The 23,356-nt window shown below is 54.5% G+C and overlaps 1 protein-coding gene across 14 annotated transcripts in view; it reads right to left on the reverse strand.

Annotated features, from left to right (window-relative positions):
- PTPRF (protein tyrosine phosphatase receptor type F) overlaps positions 1-23,356 on the reverse strand; it is a 98,199-nt gene that overhangs the window by 68,653 nt on the left and 6,190 nt on the right. For 13 of the 14 annotated variants that reach the window (XM_063627583.1, XM_055255145.2, XM_055255140.2 and 10 more), the window contains 4 exons: positions 17,068-17,147; positions 10,296-10,431; positions 1,851-1,996; positions 1,547-1,688 (listed from right to left, as the gene is read on the reverse strand). In XM_063627583.1, the coding sequence (XP_063483653.1) occupies positions 1,547-1,688; positions 1,851-1,996; positions 10,296-10,356 (349 nt within the window). In that variant the 5' untranslated portion in view covers positions 10,357-10,431; positions 17,068-17,147. The remainder of the gene's footprint in view (positions 1-1,546; positions 1,689-1,850; positions 1,997-10,295; positions 10,432-17,067; positions 17,148-23,356) is intronic. The other variant, XM_063627584.1, reaches the window with a different exon arrangement.

Consider the following 23,356-nt stretch of genomic DNA (forward strand, 5'->3'; position numbering starts at 1 on the left):
TGGGCGACAGAGCGAGACTCCGTCTCAAAAAAAAAAAAAAAGAATAACGATACAGAAGAATATTTAATGGCAAGGAAGATGTTAGCCATATGTTTTTTTTTTTTAAAGCAGTCTACAAATCATCGGACAGTATGTGGTCTCATTTCTGTTCACACACACACATATATATGTATGCACAGAAAATGGGCCACGAGCAAATAACCAAATGTTATTACTAGAGGTAGACTGAGACATTTTAATTTTTTCCTCTGTGCTATTCTATACTTTTCAATTTTTCAAAAAGGAACAGGTATCGACATCACGTTCTTAAAAAGAAAGCAACAATCGGCCCAGGTGCGGTGGCTCACACCTGTAATCCCAGCACTTTGGGAGGCTGAGGCAGGCGGATCACCTGAGGTCAGGAGTTCCAGACCAGCCTGACCAACATGGTGAAACTCCATCTCTACTAATAATACAAAATTAGCCGGGCATGGTGGCGCATGCCTGTAATCCCAGCTACTTGGGAGGCTGAGGCAGGAGAATCGCTTGAACCCGGGAGACAGAGGTTGCAGTGAGCTGAGATCACGCCATTGCACTCCAGCCTGGTCAACAAGAGTGAGACTGCATCCCCCCCAAAAAAAAAACAAAAAGAAAGAAAGAAAGAAAAGAAAAAAAGCAAGCAACAATTGATGCTATATTTTGAAAACATAAACACATTCAGACTGATGAATCACTTGTGGCTGGGGTCTGATCATGTCACCCCCGCCTTGTTTGTGGCTTCCTATGTCCCTAGGAGAGTGTTCATTTCTCAGCCAGATCCTGTGTAATCTGCCCTCCAAACCTCTCCAGACTCATGCTGAATTGCTTTCTCCTTCTTCCTGTGCTCTCTAGCTCCCCCTCTGCCCTCCAGAAAACCCAAATTGAACTACTCAGAGCTCCCTGAAAGCTCCATCCTCTCTTGCTTCTGGGCCTGGGCACCTGCCTAGCTGCCAACTGCCACCCCCAACTCCCACCTGTCCTCAAGACTTGGCTTAGACACAGCTCCCTCCTCCTCGGTGCTCAGAGGACTTCGAGGTGGTCCAGGGAGTGTTTGTGAATGAATGGAGAAGCCACCAAGTGAGAGAACACACTAAAATCCACGGACAAAGCCCCAGCCCTCAGCTCACAGGGGCAACAAGGAACACACCTGCCTGACACCTACGGCCAGCCTCCACATGGAAATCCGGTTCACTGCCAAACAGCCACAGCCATAACCACGTAACCCAAGGGATACACAGCTGCAGCTCCACACCTCAAGTCAGACCCCAGACCCCACCCAAGCAACGACCCGGCTCAGCAGGAGAATACAAAGGCATCATGCCCCACATGGCTGGCCTCAGCATAAACCGCACAATCCAGGCCAGATCCAACGACTATCCCTGTCCACCACGACTTTCACCGACCCCAAGGTGGCCAGTCCTCCTTTCTGCCAAATGCCCATGGGCCCAGGACAGGATCAGGGCTGGCTGGCTGTTCCCACGCCTCAGCCCGGCAGCCCACTGGTGCCACATGTCTCCCTAGCACGTACCTTCGAGCACTGAGAGCTTGGCACTAGTGTTGATCTCACCCAGGCTGTTAGTAGCTGTACACTCATAGATGGCTTCATCTCGCTGCACCCGCAATGGCTGGATCCGAAGCACTGACCCTGCCCCATCATCAAACTCGATGACCTGTCAGAGGACAGACATGGGGTCACAGCCTGCTCAGGACACAGGAGCCTGCTCAGGGTCAGTCGTCCTCCCACCTCCAAAAGGTCCATGAGGAGGGAGACTGAAAGGAGAGAGTGTGGGCAGACCCTGAGCCCTGCCGACCCCTTCCCACCACAAACGCACCTCGAAGCGCTGGGAGCTGACTTTCTTCCCCTTCTTCATCCATGTGATGCGTGGCTTGGGTTCTCCTGTGGCTTGGCACACGAAGGAGGCTACCCCTCCCGACAGCCCAGTCTGGTCCTCAGGGACTTTAATGAAGACAGGTTTGCCTAGAAGAGATGGAGACACCAAGTCACCACAGCACAGTCACTACAGGAATGGCCAGTGAGGCAGGTGGCAGTCATGGGGGCAGAGAGAAAGACCTACAAAGAAAACAAGGACACTTCACCTTTATGTAGAGCTTAGTATGTGCCAGGCACTGTTCAGAGAGTTTAACATTTTTTAACTCTGTTAAGCATATGAGATGGGTGCTATTAACTGTATGTTTCTAGAGACCTAGAGAGGTTAAGGGATTTGTCCAATATGACACAGCTGGTAAGTGGTAGAGCTAAGATCCGAACCCAGGTGTTCCAAGTCTGGGGTTCACACTACCACTGCACCCTGCTGTTGCCCGCCCCACATCAATTCCAAGCTCCAGGAAAAAGGCGTGCTGGAGAGCTGCTGGGAAGAGCTCCAGCTCTCCCTGAGAGATGTCCCTCCCCCTGCTCTCCATCTCAGTGATGGCACCACCATCCACCCCGGGGCTCCGGCCAGGAACCATGACTCCTCCCTCTCTCCCAGCCCCCACATACCAGCAGCAGTCCCAAAGGCCTAGACAATCCAGTTCCTAAGTCTCTCTGGATGTCTTCCCAGGTGAATACTTTCCTGTAAATCTGCCTCTCCCATCCCTCCCCCACTGACTTGGTTATTGCCTTCTGACAGTCTCCTCAAGGTGTCCACAGGGAGGCAGAGGGAGGAAAAGAAAGGTAAGGGCTCAGACATGGCACTGCCGCACCCTCATCACCTCAGTACACATACCAGGGCCAGTCCACAGCCCCTATCCCTAAGAATTTCACCACCTAGGGTCATGAACCCAGAGAAGCCCAACCCATTTGCTACAATCTTGTAGCAATAGCTCGTTAATCTTGACAGCTGATCCGTTTCCTATTAATCAGGCCAATAAACAGCTCCAAAAAGGGCTAGTGCTGTGAGAAACGACCTTTCAGACCACCTGTTCGGTCCCCAGGAGCCCAGGCCCAGCCTGGTCCCTGGCACAGAAACGTGTGCAGTGATGACAATCCTTTGCCAAGCACCCACTCGGCACCAGGTTCTTTATCTTTAGTCCTTCATTGCTATTATCCCCAGTTTACAGGCTCAGAGGGGTCAAGTCACTTGTCCAAGATCACATGCCAGTGAGGGGCACATCCGGGACCTGAATTCAGGCATGTTTGACTGTAAAACACCTGGTGCAAAACAGTTCACACAAGACTGTTGGGGACCTTGACAAGAACAGAGTCAGTGGAGTGGTGGGTGGGGGCCAAAGCCAGACCAAAGAAGGCCAAAGAATGACTGGGAGGCGATGAGGGAGAGAGGGAAGTACAGGTGACTATACAGCCGGCAGCTGGAAAGGATGAGGCGGGAAGGGAGGTTTGTGAACTTTTTTTTTCTTTTTTTCTTGAAGACAGATATGAAAGGCAATGTTTAAATACTGATGGGAGCCAGCAGAGAGGGACAAGGTGTTGATCCAGCAGACAAGGGACGGCAGATGGGGCAGAGTCTCCAAGGAGGAGAAGGGTCTATGGGAGCAGGGTAGGGAGTGGCAGCTGCAGGTACCAACAGAGAAGGAAATTTTGAGAACTCCAGGGGCCAGGGGCTCTGGGGGTTTTATGTAATTATTATGCAAGTCACTCACCATCTCTGAGCCTCTTTTTTTCCATCTCCATAACAGTGACACAGGATTCTGTCATATATGGAATGAGATGTCTGTAAACTGCTTTACGTGGTGGGCCTTCCATGAGGGAAGCCGTCACTCGTACCAGCATTATCAGTCTTACAGCAATCCCATAAGGTAGGTAGTATTATTATCCCCATTTAAGAGGTGGGGAAATAGAGGCTCGGGGGGTGAAATGACTGGCAAGTCAGAGGGATGCAGGCGTGGAGCCAGGCTTTGATCCAGCCTTCTTACTCCTAAGCTCACCTACGGCCTTCCCTGGAGGGAGATCTTGGGACTGACTATGTTCTTAGAATGCTTAGGGCAGGCTGGGGTAGCCAGCTCAGGGAGGCTGTAGGGGCCAGAAAGACAGGGAGACACCACAAAAGGTCCAGAACCCCCTGGTGTGCCTTGCCCTTCCCCTGAATGCCCTTTGAAGGAGGCGCCAGGCTCTCCCACCTGCAGCTGTCTGCAAAGTTGGCCTCTGTTGCTCCTTCTAGACAGGCCCTCTCAGACACGACTCTCCTGCTTAGGCTCCACTGGGGGTGTCTCCTGTCCCCTACCCCCATACTGTGCACTCTTCCCCCACACTTGAAGCCCTCTACAAAGCAGCTCAGGGTTCTCCACCTGCGCTGCCACACCCTAGTCCAGACACCACCTTCCCTTGACTGGCACTCCACTGGCCTAACGCGCGGGAGCTCCTGCCTCCAGGCCTGCCCCATGCCTCCCGTCTGTTCTCTACTCAGTGTCCAGAGTGAGCTGACAGACTTCCCCGACACCCCGCCTTATCAAAACCCTCCAAAGGCCTCCCAAATCACTCTCAAAACACCTGTTACGGCAGACAAAGCCGCGGGGTCTGACCGAGCTGCTCTCCCCAGAGCCCTAGCTTTGGTTCCTCTAAAGAAGCAATGTCATGTTCCCTGCAGCCACAGGGCCTTTGCATAAGCTGCTTCTTCTGCCAACCTCCACCATACACTCTAACTTCCATTCATCCTTCTGCTCTCCATTTAAGTATCACTGCCTTCTCCAGTCCCCCTGCCCCCAACCCATGAGCTCAGTTCCTAGTTTGAAACTCCCGGGTAACTCCCTTGCCTCCCACAGCACTGCTCCTAGCTGATTACCTACTTGCCGAGCTTATAACTTTCACTCACGGTTTATTATGCACACGTGTGAAGTTATTACTTTTCCACATTGTTGGTGTTTGATTAATGGCTGCTTCCCCTCCTAGAACATAACCCTGGGCAGGGCAGATAGCATGCCTGTCTGGTTTCCTGTCCCAGTATCCGACCCAGTTCCTGGCACCCAGGGTTGGAGAATGAAAGGACCGAACTGAGGAACTGAGGAGGATGAGGACCGCGGCCCCTGCTGCACCAGGGAAGAGAAACCCGGGGAGAAAGTGCCCCTCCAGCTCCTGCCGGGACCTGCAGCGGCAGAAACCGGGGGCTGGAACCTGCTGAACCGGAATGGCCGGGCGAGTGCGCCTGGGGGCGGGGCGGGGCGGGGCGGGGCCTCCGCTCCAAACAAAGAAGCGGAGAGGAGACGCCGGGGAGGAGAGCCAGGTGTGGGTCACCGGCGGCCTGGAAGGAGGAGGGCCCGAGAGCCGTGGGAGGCTGGGCTGTGCCCAAGGCCTGGGGCTATCGAGGAGGCAGAACAACTCCCCTCCCTTGGAGGCTGGAGAGGAGCCTGCACCCTGCCCGCCCACCCAACAGACTCGGCCAGGCTGGCCCAAGGCAGCCCGGGGGACCAGACAGGCAGGCCCCGCCCCTAAACCAGGCCTCGCCCTCCGCTTCCCTCCAATCCACCTCCACCCGCAGGACACAGCACCGGAGACAAGGCGTTGCCCCTTATGTTCAGCAGAGGATCTTCGGGGAGCACAGATCTAACCGCACCTCTCCTCAGCTACCAAGGGGCCTGATGTTCCTCTCTCCGCTCCCCTCTGAAATGTGCTCCTCCTAAGCTCTCAGGCTCACTTTTCTTTAATCTTTTTTCTTTTTTTTTTTTTTTTTTGGGGGGGGGGTCTCACTTTGTCATCCAGGTTGGAGTACAAGTGGCACAATCTCGGCTCACTGTAACCTCCGCCTCCACCTCCTAGGCTCAAGCAATCCTCCCACCTCAGCCTCCCGAGTAGCTGGGACCACAGGTGCACACCACCATGCCTGGCTAATTTTTTGTATTTTTGGTAAAGACAGGGTTTCACCACGTTGCCCAGGCTGGTCTCAAACTCCTGAGCTCTGGCGATCCACCTGCCTTGGCCTCCCAAAGTGTTGGGATTACGGTTGTGAGCCACCACACCTGGCTTCTTTACTCTTTCAACAAGTATATTTTGAGCACCTACTATAGTACAGGCCCAGCACTGTGCAGAGCGCACAGCTTGGACCCACCACCCAGGCCACCCTGACAGGCCAGGCCCTCAGGCTCCTCCCTGCCTTTGAGTGTGCCCAGCCCGGCCCCTCTCTCATGTCCCACCCAGCCAAGCTGCTGTAGGAGCCTGCTCTGTGTCCCATGGCCTGAGGCGCCCGGGGCTTCCCATCCCAGCACTGACCAGATCCCACAGTGTCAGGTCCCCAGGCAGGCAGCAAACCAAGCTACTTGGACTACTCTGCTCCGTGCCTGACCCATAGCTGGTGTTCAGTGAGGGTCTGAACACAACTTCTGAGACTGGGTCAACAGGGTGCCACCAGAGCACACCAGGAGGGCCTTTCTGCCAGTTACCCACCGCCACCTGGCCTGACACCCCACGAGAGCGTGCCCCCTCCCTGACACACACAGCAGTCGGGGGCTGCACAGCCCTTTCAGCACGGCTCCTGGGGTATGGACGGCAACATTCTCGAGCCACCACGCCCATGCAGGGTGGGAGGAAGTGGCCTAAGAAAGGAGTAAGTGGAACTGGCTGGAGGAAGGGGGCTGCAACCACCTCCCAGGGAGGTTGTAGGGGTCCAGCCCCAGGGAGAGTCAAACTGGGCCACCATCAAGGCTCTTCTGTGGAGAGACTGCTATTTTGTGCCTTTCCCATGGAGTACACATACACATGTACACACGGAGGCAGGGCCGTGAGGGCCGGCGAAGGCAGGGCAGGGAGCTTCTGGAGAGACAGATCTCCCCGGCTCTGAGCAGCTTAAGCTGGGACTCAGTGAGCTTCTGTGACTGTTCCTGGTACCCCCCTGGAGCCCACTCAGAGACAAGCCTGGTTCCCAGGGACACAGCAAGAGCCCCAGGTCATGGCCTCAGATAAGGGGAATACATACTAGGTTCCAGGCGCCTCATCCATGTGACCTCAGTTAACCTTTCCAGGTAGGAGTGATTATCCCCATTGTGCAATAGGAAAACAGGCCCAGAGAGAGAATGCAAGGGAATCTGCGGGAAGTCCCACAGGGAGCAGAGTCTATAGACAGGCCACCCATAGAACGAGGGGGAGAGCACGACGACAGACAACAGACCCTGTGTGCTCCACAGGCTCTGGGGAGGAGGGAAATGACACAACAGACACACTCCCAGCTCCTCAGCCTCTGCCCACCTCTGTCTACCCACCCGCCACCCACCCCTCCAGCCAGCACGCATCCTGCTCTGAGCTCCTAGGATTCTGGGTAAATGGGCCATAACCAGGGTCTCACTCCCACCTGGTCTCGGGACCCCACCTCTGTCCCATGCTGTCAGGTTCTCACTGTGGCTCTCCCATGAGTTCCACAGAGAGGCCCAGCCGCATTCCTGCTTCTTCCCCCCAACCCCACCTCATTATGCAATACCCCCCCATTAGCAAATGTCCACTCACCCTTCAGGGCTCCCCTCTTCCAGGAAGCCTCCCAGCTCCTCTGCCATGGCCTGTGTCAGTGCCACCCACCCAGCACACCCTGTGGTCACTGCTCACAAGCCTGTGCCTCCACCCTGCAGGTCCTGCCTGAAGGCAGGCACGCAACAGGCACTTGAGATCAGCAAAAACCTCTGCCCTGGCTCAGGACACCTCTGGCCCCACAACCTCCCCTCCTGAGAAGCCACGAAGCCTGGCTGGGGAAGCTGTGCTGCGGCAGATCCTACCCCAATGTGTGCCCAAATCTCCACTGGAGCTGCGCGTGCCGCACTGACACTGGGGCCTCTGGACTAACTCTTGGCAGCTGCTTCTCCACCCGCTTCCCTCCACTCCCCTCAGAGGCCAGGGCCCCCATTCATTTGTCTCGTTAAGAGGCCTATTGAAACACATTTGTCGGCTCCGCGCTTCACTGCCCCAGCTGTCAATTCTCTGGGGTGCCTACCCTATCTTCTGCAGCGGCCCTGTCCATGTATGGCCACTTGCCTCTGGCTAGTAGTTGCCCAAGCTCAGCCTGAGCCCGGCCTCAGTGCAGGGAGAGATCCAAAAGTGTATGCAGTGTAAGACAGGCCTGGAAGACAGACCCTGGCTCCTGGGGCTCGGCCACTATGACCCCCAGCCCAGGCTCTCTGCCTGGGAGAAGGCCTGAGTCCCCCGAACCCCCTACCTGGATAAGGCAGGATTTCAGCTTCTTCAGCTGCTTTCTACACCTTCAAGACCTGGTCTTTGGGCTTTGGTTCCTAAGGAGCCAGCATGGAGGTTCTTTGCTTTAAAAACTGTTTCGCCTTGCCCCTACTAATTACTACCGGGAATTGGTGATCCACTGAAAAAAAGTCAGCATGGCAGGTGAGTGGGGTGGGTGGGGGGACAGTAAGGGATGAGGTTGATAGAAGCTTGATAATGCAGGGCCTAGAGAAGGGTTACGACCCTGGGGGCGGGAGGGAATGAAGGATTCTAAACTGAAGAGTGACACGGTGATGTTTTCACCTTGTGACATGACTCTACCTCTGGAATGCGGAATGGATCAGGAAGGAAAAGAAAGACTGGAGGCAGGGAAACCGTCAGGAGGCTGCTGCGTGCAAAAGCCCAAGAGCCGAGGGTGGCTTGGATGAAGGCGGTAGAGACAGAAGTGGATGCATTCCAAAGATATTCAGAAGGTAGAGGCAACGGAGCTTGGTGATGGATTAGATGTGGGATATCACGGAGGGAGGAGGCTGGAGGAGGCCCAGGTTCTGACTTGGGTGACCGGGTGGGTGGTAATGCCTTTCACGGGAGAGAACATGGGAAGACAGCAGGCTGGGGGATGAGAGTGAGGGGTACAGGTTGGGGCACGTTGGGTCTGAGGCAGGAGGAGGAGGGCAGCTCTTCTTCCAGGATTATCTGTTGAAGCCCAACTGGGCCATCCTTCCCCTGCCCTAGAGCTCCTGTCTGAAGGCCCTGAAAGTGCCTGGGGTTGGGTCGGCGAGGAGGGCAAGGACAGTACTTCCATGTCCAAGAGCTGCTGACCATACCTGGACAAGCCTTCACCTTCCTGCCAACCATGGGGGTCACACCCGATAGGGCTTTCTACTCCAACCTGCCCCTGCAGGTTCCAGCCAGGCCTGGAGATCCCCTGCCCCACTTCCCCATGTGATTCCCCACCTGTCTTTTTTCCTTGCTCTCACCTGCCCAGCCCTCTCTTTGGTACCTGGTGCTCCCATGACCCTTTGCCCCACCCCTTGGGAATGCCTGCCCCTTCTCCTTTCCCTTCTAGCTCCACCCAGGACCCAGCACTTGAGGACAAAGGGCGGGACCACGCCAGTCCCACCCCACTCCAGAATCAGTTCCTGAATAATTAATGAGCCATTAGGAGAAAGAGCCCTGGTGGGGCAAGGGGAGAGATCTGTGCCCAGAGATACGGAGGTGGGTGGGGGAGCCCTATGGCCTGGTGACCCCAGGGTTGGCCCTGGATCACCCCTGGGCTCTGGACAGGCTGGGAACGGCCCCTTCCCCTAGGGACCTTGGCTCCGACCTCGCCCCTCCCCCTCAGCCTGCAGATTGGCTAAATCTGCCCTGTGCCCCGCCTCCCACCAGTAACCAAGCAGTGGTAACCATGGTGACGGGGCGGGCTGCGGCCAGTCTCATAGTGCCAGGCAGGGGGAAGGGCAGCAGGAAAGGGACCAAAGTTCGGAGTTGGATCTGGATGGGGACAATTCCACCCCCCTCCAACACAAACACACACAGAGGGGCATTGCTCAGCTTCCTGCCGGCCAAACACAATCCTCCCCGCATTTCCAGGGCTGAGGAGCTGGAGAAGGGGGGATGCTCCTTTGCCTAGAAGGTCCCCATGAAAGGAGAAGGAGGGGCTCAGATCTGCATACTTGGATCCTGAGGGTCCAGCGTAGGGGAAGAGCTATGGGTGGCTCCCGCTTTTGACCCTCCTTGGGCCTAGGGACACACCCGCGTCCTGGGCACACACCCATACGCATGCCCTGCGTGCCACCCCCCCATTCCCATGCCGACCCCTGGCTGTAGCTCACACTGTGCCTTCAGCACAGATCTGCAACAGTGCACACAGCACATGCACGCGCACGTCACACAATGACCACATGAATCCAGGACAGGTCTCACCCCAGCCCCATAAGACAGGGTCACGATTCGACTGCCCCACTCTGGTGCCTAAAGATGCTCCTAAGTACCCAGGTGTTCCTTAGAAAGAGGCTCTCCAAGCAGTGGGGGCTCTCTAGGATGGAAGGTCTAAAGGGTTTCTGGCCATCCTGTCTCTCCTAGTAGCTGGTCTGTCCCCATCCCAGAGTCCTGCTGGGAAGGATGCCACCTTTCAACCTGGGAGATCTGTACCTTGAGGGGTCAGACTTACTGTCACCATGGGCGCCTGCCACCAAACCCAGCATCACCAGTGCAGGCACAAGGGGCACCATCGTCCTCCCTGGGGCTGGCTCAGGGGCCACCCAGGGCTCTAGCTCCACAGCCAGCCACAGCCCAGGACAATCCACCTGTAATGGAGAGAAGGGCAGAGCCAGTTAGCTGGTATTTACTGCTGTCCCTAATGCCCACCCCTGACGCTTCCTGACCCCCAGTCATCCTCACTGACCAGCCAGAGCCTAGTTCAACAGAGCCCCCCCACTTGGGCTGTGCAATGACCACCTAGATCTTCTGACCCCAGTGACCACCCAAGCTCCTCACTTATTCCCCAGCACCCATAAGGACAGCCCAACAGTCACAGTGGAGGGAGAAAGAGCGCAGGAGGCCTTCAAGCCATTCTCTAAACCTGAGTAGGGGGTACAGGGAGCGGGTGAGACCAGAGGATGTACAGTGTGTTCCATTCCAAACCTTGAGCTTCTAACTCACCCCCATAAGAGGACAGGGAAACAGGGTCAGAGAGATGCTTACGTGGGACAGAGGACAGAGAGACAAGACAGTGACAAGGAGCAGTGAGGGAGAAGGTGGGAGGCCAGACTCCACAAGCACGCTGAGCACAGGCCCCTGAACACAGGCTTGTTAGCAGAAGACGGGCTCCAGGTATCAGAGGCTTCCAGCCAAAGCCACAACCCATCAGTGCTCGCCAGGACGTGCTCTTGACAAGCTGCTGCTGCCCTGCCTGGCCACCCTCATCCTACCCAATTCCCGTGGCACCTTCTCACTTCACAGAGAAACCACACAGAGGCCTTAGTGGCCAGGAATGGGGTGTTAGACCCTAGAATTCAAACCTCACACCTCTTCTGCCCTTGCCCCAGAAGCCCGGAGTCAAACAAGTGTAGGGAGGATGGGGTGCGAACCTCAGGGGCCGATGTTTGAGACAGGAAGCTATGCACAAAAAGACTGAGTAGCGTCTGGGACTGGCTGAATGCCTCTTAGGCCTTTACTTCCAAGGCTCCTGGCCTGGAGTGCCTGCAGGCACCTGGGTGAAGCCTCTAGTGTGGCCGCACTATACATGGGAGATACGCTGCTATCACTCCCTGGCCCCACTGGTGAGCTACCCAGGGTCTCTCTCCCATACCCCTCACCTGGGGGGCACCAGGGGCTGTACGGAAGTGCCCACAAGCTCTGATCACACCATGCTCTGGGCAGAGGGGTGAGACGTGGTCAATCCCTCATGAATGCTGTGAAGACACAACAGAGCAGAGTGCGTGACGGTGGACACGCCTTGGGGCCCCGCAGTGATACACATGGACTTTGATAGGGGAGTTGTGATCAGACCCAGGTACCCGCTGACCCACAATGGTTAAGAGAATTTGCAAGGTGACAGGGCAGGTGAACAGGAATGGGCAGGGCTCAAAGGTGCTCCAGTCTTTTCTGAAATTTGAACCCTTGTCTCAACTGAGATAACCAAAGGTCATAAGGTCAGAAGGCAGCAGCTGAACAAAGGTGTTGGACAAAGAAGGTGGGACCTGCAAAGTGGGATGGGGCCAAACACAAAGGAAAAGGGGTGGGAGTTGTCCGCTGTCCCAGGATCTCACCAAAAATCTGAGACAGGAGCTGAACAACAAAGTAAGAACACTGACAGGGCATGATAGGTGTCCAGCCCCATTACACCACGCTGGGGATGGATCTGTTCCACGGTCCCAGAGCTCAGGTGGCTGAGACCACAATGACGCCTGCAAGGCCACACTGGGATGGAGGTCACACATCACTAAGGCCCTGCCTGAGCTTGCGCTATGGTGCCACATGCAGCCAACAATGGAGCACCTTCCCAGTGGCCATCAGGTGCTGGACTATGAGTGGCTCTTCCTCCCTGGGCCTTGGACACATCTGGTATCCTATGCCAGGCCAGGTCATCATGGGAGTATGGTCCCCTGATGGACCATCCTGGAGCCCCTGATTGAGATACATGAGTTTATAACTCAATAGTTGTGTTGCACCAAAGGACAGGGTACAGTCGCCTAGTACCGGCATCATGGGGTATAACAATATAATAGTCACAGAGGTTAACTTGCAGGAACAAGCATTCCAAGCATGCAACCCCTGCCAGGCAGGCTTCATAGGGACATAGGCCCCCAGCACGAGCATATCTCCCTGCTATGAAAATAAAATGCACAGCACCGTCATCACGGGATACAGCTCCCCAGTACAATGAGCAGAGGCTTAATCCCCTGTAGCCGCCTTGGTGCAGTAATCATAGCAGTGTAACTCCCAGGTGCAGACATCATGGAGGTGTAATCATGTGGTCTAGACATCACGTGGGTGGACACAGAGGGCACAGACATCATGGAGTGCAGCTGCCTGATAAGGACATTACAGGGGTGCAAGTCCCCATACATTATCACAGAGGTGTAACGTGCTGTTACAGACATCATGATGGGGGCAGAGCTCCCAGGAGAGCCATCGTGGGGATAAACTCCCAGAACAGACAACCATGTGGTACAAGCCTGGATGAGAGTCTGGCCATGGGTGTTAGAGAACTTGGGCCTCAGATAACCCTACCCCCAACGTGGGGCCTCCAGGAACCCCCTGTGTATCTGGGTTGGGGTGCTCAGGACACTTTGTTCAGATCCAGAAAGTAGAACAGAGAGCTTCTTCCAGTGGTCCATGATGGACACAGATGCCCAGGGAGATGGGGAAACACAAGGGACACACACAAACACATTCTCAGGCAACTACTCTGGCAACCACACAGCTGTACGAGCCAGGGCCTCTCCCTCACCAGCTCCTGGCGAGAGCAAGCTGCCTCCCGCCCCGAGACTCCAGGCACAGAGCCTGCCCTGGTGTCAGGCGGTTCAGGCCACTCCCAGCTCCAGGGCCTCCCTCATCAGAGGAGAGCAGCCCTGGATCCCCAGGCCTGGCCTCAAATCTAGACCTTGGCCCTACACCAGCCCCCAGAGTCCCAGGGTCACCTGTGGGGAGAAGGTGGGAGAGGAACAGGGGGCAGGGCTGCTGCTGGCCTGACTGCAGTTGCGAGGTTGAGCACCTTGTGAATCCATGCAACAGTGTTCACAGCAGAGCACCCACTTCACCAGCATGGCTGGGTGAGCCTGGGCTTTCAACAACCGAGATAAAAACAAGGCCGGAGCACTTGGGCACTCAAGCTCGTCTCTGAAGAATTGCACTGTGGACCATCCGTTCTGCCAAGCTGACATACTTGGGCAGGAACACAATTACATACAGTATGATATTACAGAATATAATTGGACACAATTTTTCCACATTCAGAATGGTTTTAATATATCCTTTTCCTTTGCTACGTCAGTGTAAAGCTGCCAACTGCCCTTTCTTGGGAAGAACTGTCCTTTATTCTCAAATATTGTCCTTGGTGTTAAAATGTTCTTTCCTGTAAGAAATGATGGGGATAGCAGATAGCAGTTGTTTTTTTATAATGCCTTTACTTGGCGAAATAAAAAATTGCCAACCCCATGTCTGGCTCTTGAGTACTTTTGGAAATTGTATTGGTTCATGAAACCAAGGAGCCTGGGAATCACTGCTTTGAGGGAAAAGGAGGAAGCAGGCACTGGACCAAGCCACAGCGTTCACATATGAACGCCACAGAAGATTCACGTTACAAAACACAGAAGCCATGTCACCTCCATGCAGCCCACCCTAACCACCCTGCCAGCCTCTGTGGGGGCCCAAAGGACCATGTGATGGGGGCTTCCCTGGCTGGAGAACAGCTGGGATCATTCCTGAGTCCTCGTCATAAATACGCAAAGACAGATGGATTTGTTTTCCTTGGGCATGCATTATTATTCACAAATATTAATTAGTCTCCAAATACCACCTGTTTCTGTAGCCTCCCCCACCTCACCTCACCAGGCCAGGACCCTGGGGCTCAGAAATGGACATGAGCAGAAGGAGGGGTATCCAGGGCCCTACAGAGCAGACAGCCAAGAGGAAAGGCCAGCACTTGGGCAACAGGAAGGGAAGCGCCTGTCGGCAGGGAGAGCTCTGAGCCGTTCATCTTCTAACCAGCGGGCAGCTAACCGAGCCCTTTTGTCATGTCCTGGACAGTTCACCGCGTGGCACTGCAGCAGCGGCCGCAGAGGCGGAAACAGGCCTTGTTATACTTGGGAAGGGAAAACCAACATGTTTCCAACTCTCACCAAATCAACCACTGGATTATGACGGGAATAAATTACAGTCTCAGCCAGGACCCCTGACCCAGGGAAGGAGGGGCCTGTGGGGAAGAGGGTGAGGCCGCCTTCCCTCCTCCAGCCAGTTGGCCAGAATCTGTGAGCAGAGCCAGGAACAGCCCTCCCTCCCACGGCTGGTATCGGGGCTCCCACCAGCTGGACTGAGTCCCACCCTATCGCAGCTCTCAGTTTCTCCATCTCACTGAGGAGTGGAGGGGGAGATTAGGAGGAGTGTCGCAGAGACTCGGAGGCGGCAAAGGGTCAGCAGGAGACTAACTCTGGAGGCAAATGACCAAAGGGGACCAGCAGAGGTATCTTCCTGCAGCTGTAATCCCTAAGCCTCTGGGGCTGGGGTCCCCCTTGGATTACTGTTTCCCAACTTTATGCCTCCAAGCCTCTGTACTTGCTGTTCTGTCTATTGGAAAAAAATGTCCTCCTGCCCCAGTACTCACTCACCCCTCAGAACTCTGCTCAAGTGGCTCATCACTATCCATCTTCCCCACTGACCCTCCCCAGTTTTCCAGGTTTGTACAGTATAGTGAAAGTAGCAAGAGGCTGTAGACCAGAGGTTCTCAATTCAGGGTAATTTTGCCCGCATGGGACATTACACAACGACTGGAGACATTTTTGATTGTCGAGACTGGGGAAAGCAGGGAGATGCTACTGGCATCTAGGGGGAAGAAACCAGGGATGCTGCTAGACACCCTACAATAACAAGCCCCGCCCCCACAATAAGGGGTTATCTGATCCAAAATGTCAACGGTGCTGAGGCTGAGAAACCCCAACACAGACAACAAGATCCTTTGCCAATTGAGCCTAGAGCCTGACCTGGCCCCTGCCCAAGAACCCAATCCCCCGTGGGCACCCTGGGCCTTGTACCCAAGGAAGCTCCAACCTGGCTTAACTCCTGTATTAGCTGGCGCCTGGCCTCAGGATCTCAGAGTATCTTCCCCTGTACCCCCACATCAGCCCTACCCGGCCTCCAGAAGTCAGGCCCTATAGCACACCCCATCTGCACCCCACCAGACATGCCATCAGCTAGTGGCCTCCCAAGAGGACAGAGGGCTCCACCCTCAGGTACCTCTTCTGGCAAGACTGGACTTCGAGTTAGGTCAGACCATCATCTGAGGATGGAGAGGCGAAGGGACACATGGCGTCCCTACACCCACCCTCCCCATCTGACCTTTCCAGCCTGTGACACAGCCCCTCTTGCTGCACCCTCTACATAACCCCAGTGCCCATCTCACCAAGAGTAGGGTCTGGACCCCAGGAGACACCCAGGACATACACATTTCCTTTCCCTACCCAGGCCAGACCCATTTCTTCCACAGCCTTGTTAGTCCAGCCACCCGTCCAGATGTTCAGTGGGCAGGGTGATGAACAAGATAGTCACAGGCTCTGCCTTCAAGGAGCTTACAGAGGGTGAACAGACCCACCGAGCTCTTGGCTCAGGATGGCCCAACCAGAACTCATCTGCCCCAACCCCACTCCTCCTCCGGGGTGTCCAGTCTTGGGGACAGCACCACCATCTGCTCAGTCACCAAGCCCGCAAACCCTCCTTAAACGCTCCCTTGTCCTCATCCCATACATCTAACCCATCAATAAGTTTGAATCTGCCCTGCCTCCATCCTCACTGCCACTGTGTTAGTAAGACCTCATCACTTCCTGCCTCTTCGGTGGCCTTCCTGCCTTCAATCACTCCCTTCCAACCCATCCTGCACACAGACCAATGCCACCTTTCAGCACATAAAAATGCAAATCTGCACTTTTGTTTGCCACTTTATTCCACAGCAGGCATTCAGACAGTGTTCCATGAATGAATGAATGGATGGGCAATGGACAGATGAACGCACGGATATTGCTTCCCTGCTTAAGAACCTTCAATGCTGCTGTATTGCCCTCAGGAAAAAGTCTAACATCCTTAGCCTGACATCCAAGGCCCATGATGCTGACTCTAAACCAACTCACCAACCTCATTCCCTGCAACTCCAGCCCACCCATTCTGTGCTTCTAACAGACAGAGAGGAGGACAAGGGGACATCAAAGAGGTGCAGAGGACATGCCCAGATCCTGCAGGCACCATGCTCTTTCTACCACAACCTACAGTCGACGGGAACAGTCTTTTCTACAGAAACGTGGTGAATGGAGAAGCAGAAGACAGGTCCTGGTGTAAGTCCCAGGACATCACCTGGAAGCCTATCTCGCACCTACAGTGGCTGACGAGCTGTATGTCATTCCCCATCCACCTCTAGCATCCACTCCAGCCAGAAACTCGGGCACCATCCGTGACACCTCCCCTCCTTCATGCCCCACATTCAATCCTTCACCATGTTCTGTCTACTCCACCTCCTTAAATAGCACTCACATCCCTTCTCTCCACTTCTGTCAGTGCTTCCCTGGTCCAGGCCTCCACAATCTCTCACCAGCGCACACTGGGTCATGTCATGCCCCCTGCTGACACCCCCTCTATAGCTCTCCACTGACCCTGCATCAAATCCAAGCTGCTCAGCCTGGCCCACAGGACCCCTGTGCACCCCTACTCCTGGCCACTCCGTGGGGCACACTCACCGAGTCTTTGCTTCTTCACCCCAGTCACTCTTGCTGGATACTCAGCACCAAGGGCAGGGCACCAGGGCCTCCGCTCCTTCCTGGACCGAAAGGAAAGCATGAGAAAACATCAAGAATTTCATCACAACAGCATATGTATTGACATAGAAAGACATTAAAAATTTGCTGTTTATGCAGAAAAAAAAGCAGGTTATGGAAATGTTCATGTAGAACCATCCTCACCTGGTAAAAATGCCCATCTTTTCCCTTCACTCCCTCGCTCATGCATTTTGATATTCCTTAAGCACCTACTATGTGCTGGGCGTCCTTCCAGGCACCACCCATATAGCTGTGAGCCACACAGACCAAGTCCCTGACCTCAGCATGACCCCAAAGCCAAGCAGAGTCGGCCCCTCCCACCTCTGCACCTGCCCATGCGCTCCTCCTGCCAGAATGGGAACTTCCTCTTCTGATCCTCAAATGTGCCAAATTTCTTCCTGTCTCCCAGCCTTGCTGGTGCTGAATGCCACTGCCTGGCACAGGGTACCCATGCTCTTCTGGCCAATTTACCCTCGGATCTCAGATCCAGGGGCACTTTCTCAGGGAAGCCTTCCACGATGTCCCAGACTACCTGCCTGGACCTTGGCTTGGAGCCGTGACCACAAACATGACTATTTATATATTTTTACAATTACTGAGTCACTACCGTAAGCTTGATAGGAGCATCGACTGTGGCTGCCCATCTCATTTCCGTATCCCCAGCGCCTGGCTGACAGCCGGCACATAGTAGGTGTTCAGTCAACATACACTGAATGAGTGGATGAATGCATGAATGAGTTCAAAGAAAACAGCCCAGCCTGGAAGAATACACCCCAACATACATGCCAGTCTTCAAAGAAGCTTCAGAAGCAATGTTTATTTTTGACTTTCTGCTTCTCTATAATTTTTAAAATGAAGGTGTGCCCCTGGATGCCTCCTCCGCTGGCACACACGCAGCGACAGAGCCCAGCCCCTTCCTTCTAGAGCCATTATTGAGCCCCCACTAGCGTGGGTACCATTCTGGGTGGGGGTGGGGGTGGGGGTGGGGGTCAGACACACCCACACCACCTCATCACCACCTCACGGAAGCTCAGCTGTTTGGCCTACTCGACGCAAGCTGCACCTTGTAGCAGGCTTCTCACCTCAAGCCCCCACATGCACAGTGATCCCCGCCCCACACCACTCTGCCACCTTGGCTCCTCCTATAACGGACACAAAGAAACCACAGTGGGAGGGTGATGCGTGGGAATGTCCTCACCAGCCCAAGACTGACCGTCATCCTGAAAACAAGGACACACCTCTGCACCTGGGAATTACCCTCAAGTTGCACTAACCACCTCTGCCAATATGGGGGTGCTCTCACTGACTGAAGGCCATCCCAACTGACCCAAGATGGCCCTCGCCAGCTCACCGAGCCAGCCTCCACTGCCCCACCTACCTGCACCAGAACCCGCAGCCCTCTCTGCATGCTTCCCTCCCCGCTCCCCAAGCTGAGTTTCCAGCAGCTGCTGCTCCCAGCATACAGGCTGCCCAGCGGGTCTGGCCAGACAAACCAGCTTCCAGGCCCCAAACTTAAAGGCCCATTTGTCTAGAGATGCCTGCAGGGCCTCACAGTATTCAAGTGAGGTTTTTGGCTGCACCATTGTGCAGAGACCCTGGGCAGACGGGCAGAGTCCAAGGCAGGGAACTGGGTAATGGGAAAGGCCCCCCAAGCTGGCCAGGCGCTGCTGCCACACCCAGCCACAGCAGGGTCTCGTGCCTGTAGACTGAGACAGGCCCTACATGGAGCAGAAGCCACACCTGGAAAGAGGTGTGTACCCAAAGTGGCCAGGGGCCATTTTAGAAGACTAAACATTTGCAAAGACCCTGAGGCACACAGAACAGCATGAGGGCAGGATCCTAGAAAAGCCAGACAGTAACTTTGAACCACATCAGTCTGGGATCAAACTGGCCTTAAAACAACCTATCAGGCAACCAAATAAAGACTCAAGATTCACCAACTGCAGCTCCCAGAACCACTGTACGCTCACATTGGGACAGAGCCCAGGACAACCAGATACACCCCCAGAACAGAGCCAGAGCTGACACCTGGAAGGCTGACTAGAAAGCTACTCAGAAAGGGCCTGCATGGTTCAAGACCCAAGTTAGAAGTCACACTGCTGGCCAGTCACAGTGGCTCACCCCTGTAACCCCAGCACTTCGGGAGGCCAAGGCAGGCGGATCCCTGAGCAGGGAGTTCAAGAGCAGCCTGGACAACAGGGCAAAACCCTGTCGCTAAAAAAAATACAAAAATTAGCCAGGTGGGACTACACCTGTAGTCTCAGTTACTCAGGAGGCTGAGGTGGGAGGATCACTTGAGCCCAGGAGGTGGAGGCTGCAGTGAGCCACGACTGCACCACTACACTCCAGCCTGGGCAACAGAGTGAGATTCTGTTTCAAACCCCCCACCAAAAAAAAAAAAGAGAAAGAAAGAAATTACACTGCTTGGCACCCAGGAAGGCCTCAGAAGGGGTGAAGTCCACAGTCATGTCCAATATCAAGAAAGAAAGCCCCTGGGGCCAACGCAGGGCTGGCCCTGGTAGGGTTCCCCATCATCTGCCAGGCCTGAAACCTGGCCCGGCAGTGGGTCAGGAGCAAGTCGACGATATCTAGGGGAATGCAGGCACAGCTGCCCTCTGGAGCAACCCCCAGAATGCCCCTGTGGCTGCACCAGGGACAGTCCCCAGAAACAGCAGCTAAAATACTGCTAAGGGGCTAAAACCAGAGTTCTCAGACCTAGAAGTCATGGTCACACAGAGATGTGGTGCATCTGGACCACAGAGGCAGATGCTGGCGGAAAGAGCCTCAGTAGAAGCCCAGGGCCCAGGGAGGGTGGGAGGAAATGGAGAGCTCAATACCCCAAAGCTGCCCCTTCTCAAAATTCCCTTCCACCTACCCCAAACATGAAGTCTCTTCTGCAGGCCTCACCTCTAGTTGTCAAGCCCACCCACCTGAAGGTCAAACACCTGAGCAACACATACAATCCCATCGATAACAATAGGGGCGGGCACCCCCTTTGTTGAGCTCCTCGACCTGCTAATCTCAGCTCAGAATTGCAGCTACCTCAGGCAGACAGGTACCCTAACCTTAGCAGTCTTTCTTATTAAAGGCAACTGCATGTGACCCTTGATGGGAGGGTGGGTTTACCCACCCCTGTTGAGGATGATTACAGGAACTGCAAACACAAACAGTACTCACTAGATGCCAAGCCCTGTGCTACGCACACTTTATGCATACTATCTTTAATCCTCATAACAACCCTTGTAAGGCATGGGTTTTTATTATAATCATTTGACAAATAAGGAAGCAGATTCAGAGAGGTTAAGCCACTTGCTTAAAGTCACGCTGCTAGCAAACAGAGTCCAATCCTAGCAGTATAAAACTCGAGCTCTTCACCACTGTCGGAGGTTACTTTCAATGTGCACAGCTCGGTGCTCTCTCATACAGCTCTTGCTTCTCTTTGCGAGGCCGACATTTCTCTCCCATACCCTCACACCAAAGCCCGTCCTTGATGCGCCTCCCCCACTGAGCCTCAAATGCCCCAAGTACCTCAAGGGCCACATGTCCAAATAAGAGCTTATTCTCTGCCCCTCCTCACCAAGTCCCTAACTCAGTGAAGCTTCAGGGCCTTCAGTGAAGGCCCACTCAACCACTCCCAGGAACCTGGACTCCTTCCTCTTCCTCTCCTTCACTCCCACATCCAATAAATCATTCTGTCCTGACAAGTGTACCTTCAAGATGGCTCCATGCTACCACCTATCAAAGTCAGCATCTTCTCTCACCTTACTTACCGGCACCCTCTTGCCCCACTGGGCATCCTGTCTCCATCCTTTTCCCATAGCCACAGAGCGTTTTCTGGAAACATAAACCTGACCACAGCACACTCCACCCTCCCTATCCAAGCTTTAAACCTTTGGTGTTTTCTCTCTGGGTTCTCAGAGTACAATCATAGGTACTTTACAGGGCATTCAATGCCCTCTGTGACCTCCCACATCTCTGAATACTTCACAAGTGACAACACCTCCCAGTCTTTATTCATACTGGTTTTTATCTACCTCAAGTCCTTTCTCTCTTCTTCAAACTCCTATTCATCCCTCCAAACCCAGTTCAGATCACTTCTTCTTGGTCTCCTCTGGGATTCATCTCACTCTGACCTCTGAACTCTCCCCCATCTCTTGATGACTCTTCCAATGTTCTAACCCAACTCAGAACTGCAGCTGCTTTAGTTGAGCAGATGCCTGAACCTTAGGGGTGGGCTGCCTCTTCTACACAGCTGTTAGTCCCAAAGGAAGCAAGGCAGCTGGGGCTGAAAGTGCCTACCCCGGGGTTTGGCACACAGTCAGCAATCAATAACAGGTAACTGAATTGCTTTTGCATTCCCATGGTGCAACCTGCTCCCCCAAGGACCACGAGCATCTCGAGGGCAGGGCCCTGACTGCAAGCTGGAACCAAGCACACAGCAGTGTCAGTCACAAGGGAAGTGACTGCCACTGCTGACGATGCACTGCCACACAGTTCCCTTGGATTCTTACAACAGCCCTGGGACCCAGTCTGGGTTGGATTAGCTGCCCCATTTTACAGGGAGTGAAATTGAGACTCAGGGAGAAAGGGGGACTCTCTGAGGCCTGAAGCTGGAAAGTGGAGGAGCCGTGGTGTGTATCACAACCCCTCTATTGCAGGAGGTCTGGGTCCCCTCCTCCCCCCCTGCCAGGGAGGACCCTCAAAGCTAGACTCCCATAGTTCGGGCTGATGGAAAAAAGGGTGGACTGTGACCAATCTGCCAGGGCTAGTATTTTGCTGCATATCAATACGACTCCCAGTAAAAGATGTGTAGCTAGTTTACGTTTGCTGCAGTCTAACTCTGCCCCGCCAAATTCCCTCACCAACACCCAACCACCCCCTCCTCTCTTGGCAGCCTGTACACCAAGCCAACCCGCACAGGGCGCACAAAGCTGGATAAAGGGGAGGTATCAGTAGTTGCAAGAAGAAGGAAGAAAGGGAGGAAGGAAGGAATTATGTTAAAACAATTTTCTTGTTAAAGGAAAGAAACAGGGAAGAGGAAGAGCAGTTGGAAAAGGAAACTAAAAAAAAAAAACACTATAAAGACATTTCAAATGATAAGAGGGAGATTGAGCAAGTAAAATGAGCAAGAAAGTGCATATACAAAAATACACAAGGATGACTGTGCATGTGCACAGGTGTGCTGCGAGAGTGTGCAGGCACAGATTTCTTGAGCCCTGGCCAGCATGCGGGCCCAGGTATGCGAATGGGGGCAAGAAAGCAGCTGAATAGGGAGTGTGTGTGGGGGTGGAGGGGGTGAGCTGAGTGTGGAAATGAAGGCAAGAGGGTAGAGAAAGTGTGGCCTGTGCCTGGAGCTGAGAATGTAGGGGGTTGTACTTGGGGAGTTACACCTGCTCCTTCTTGAAGCCCTAGGCACATTCATATAATCAGTAAAAAACAGGGATTTTCATGCTCCCTGAAGCAAGAGTTAATAAGGAGCTAAGCACAGAAATTTCCTTAGATAGCCTGTCAGAACTCTCTTCTGGATCCCTCATATCCCCGAAGCCTCCCAAAGGATTCCCCACCAGATCTTCCCTTCTCAGCAGATCCCTCCCCATGAGCACCCACCTGGAACCACCACCCCACATCCTTTTCTACGCCTCTCACCCCAGTGCACTTCCCTGGTTCTCAGGCCAGATCCGACACCAGGCCGCTCTGGATCCCTGCCCTTGTTCCTTCAGAAGTGGAGCCTTCCTCATCCTAATCCAGCCTCCCGGCCCTGCCCTGTGGCCCCTCAGGGAGATCCAGACAACCCCCAGGCTGGGGCAGCCTCCCTCTCCCATTTCACAGCTCAGGCAGGTAGCGCTCCCCACCCCCAACTTGCTCCAACTCAGGGGCCCTGCATTGGGGGACAGGGGGGCTTGAAATGGGGAGAAAGTCTAGCCCCTCCCCCTCCGGGGTGGAAGAACCAGAGGGGCAGCATTCCAGGGAAATGGGGGGGGCGCCTAGCACAGAGGGTGCAGAGACACCAAGAGACGCGTGAGAGACAAGAGGCATAGAGAGACTTAGGGAGGGAGACAGAGACCCAGGGAGAAGAAACAGACAGACCCAAGGGGAGAGAACAGAGAGACTCAGGGTCAGGGTACAAGACGACCCAGGGAGACAGAACGGAGAGACCTGGGGAGAAAGAACAGAGTGACCTAGGGAAAAAGAATGGAGACAGCCGGAGAGA

This window comes from Symphalangus syndactylus, chromosome 12, assembly GCF_028878055.3.
Source record: "Symphalangus syndactylus isolate Jambi chromosome 12, NHGRI_mSymSyn1-v2.1_pri, whole genome shotgun sequence".
NCBI classification, from domain to species: domain Eukaryota; kingdom Metazoa; phylum Chordata; class Mammalia; order Primates; family Hylobatidae; genus Symphalangus; species Symphalangus syndactylus.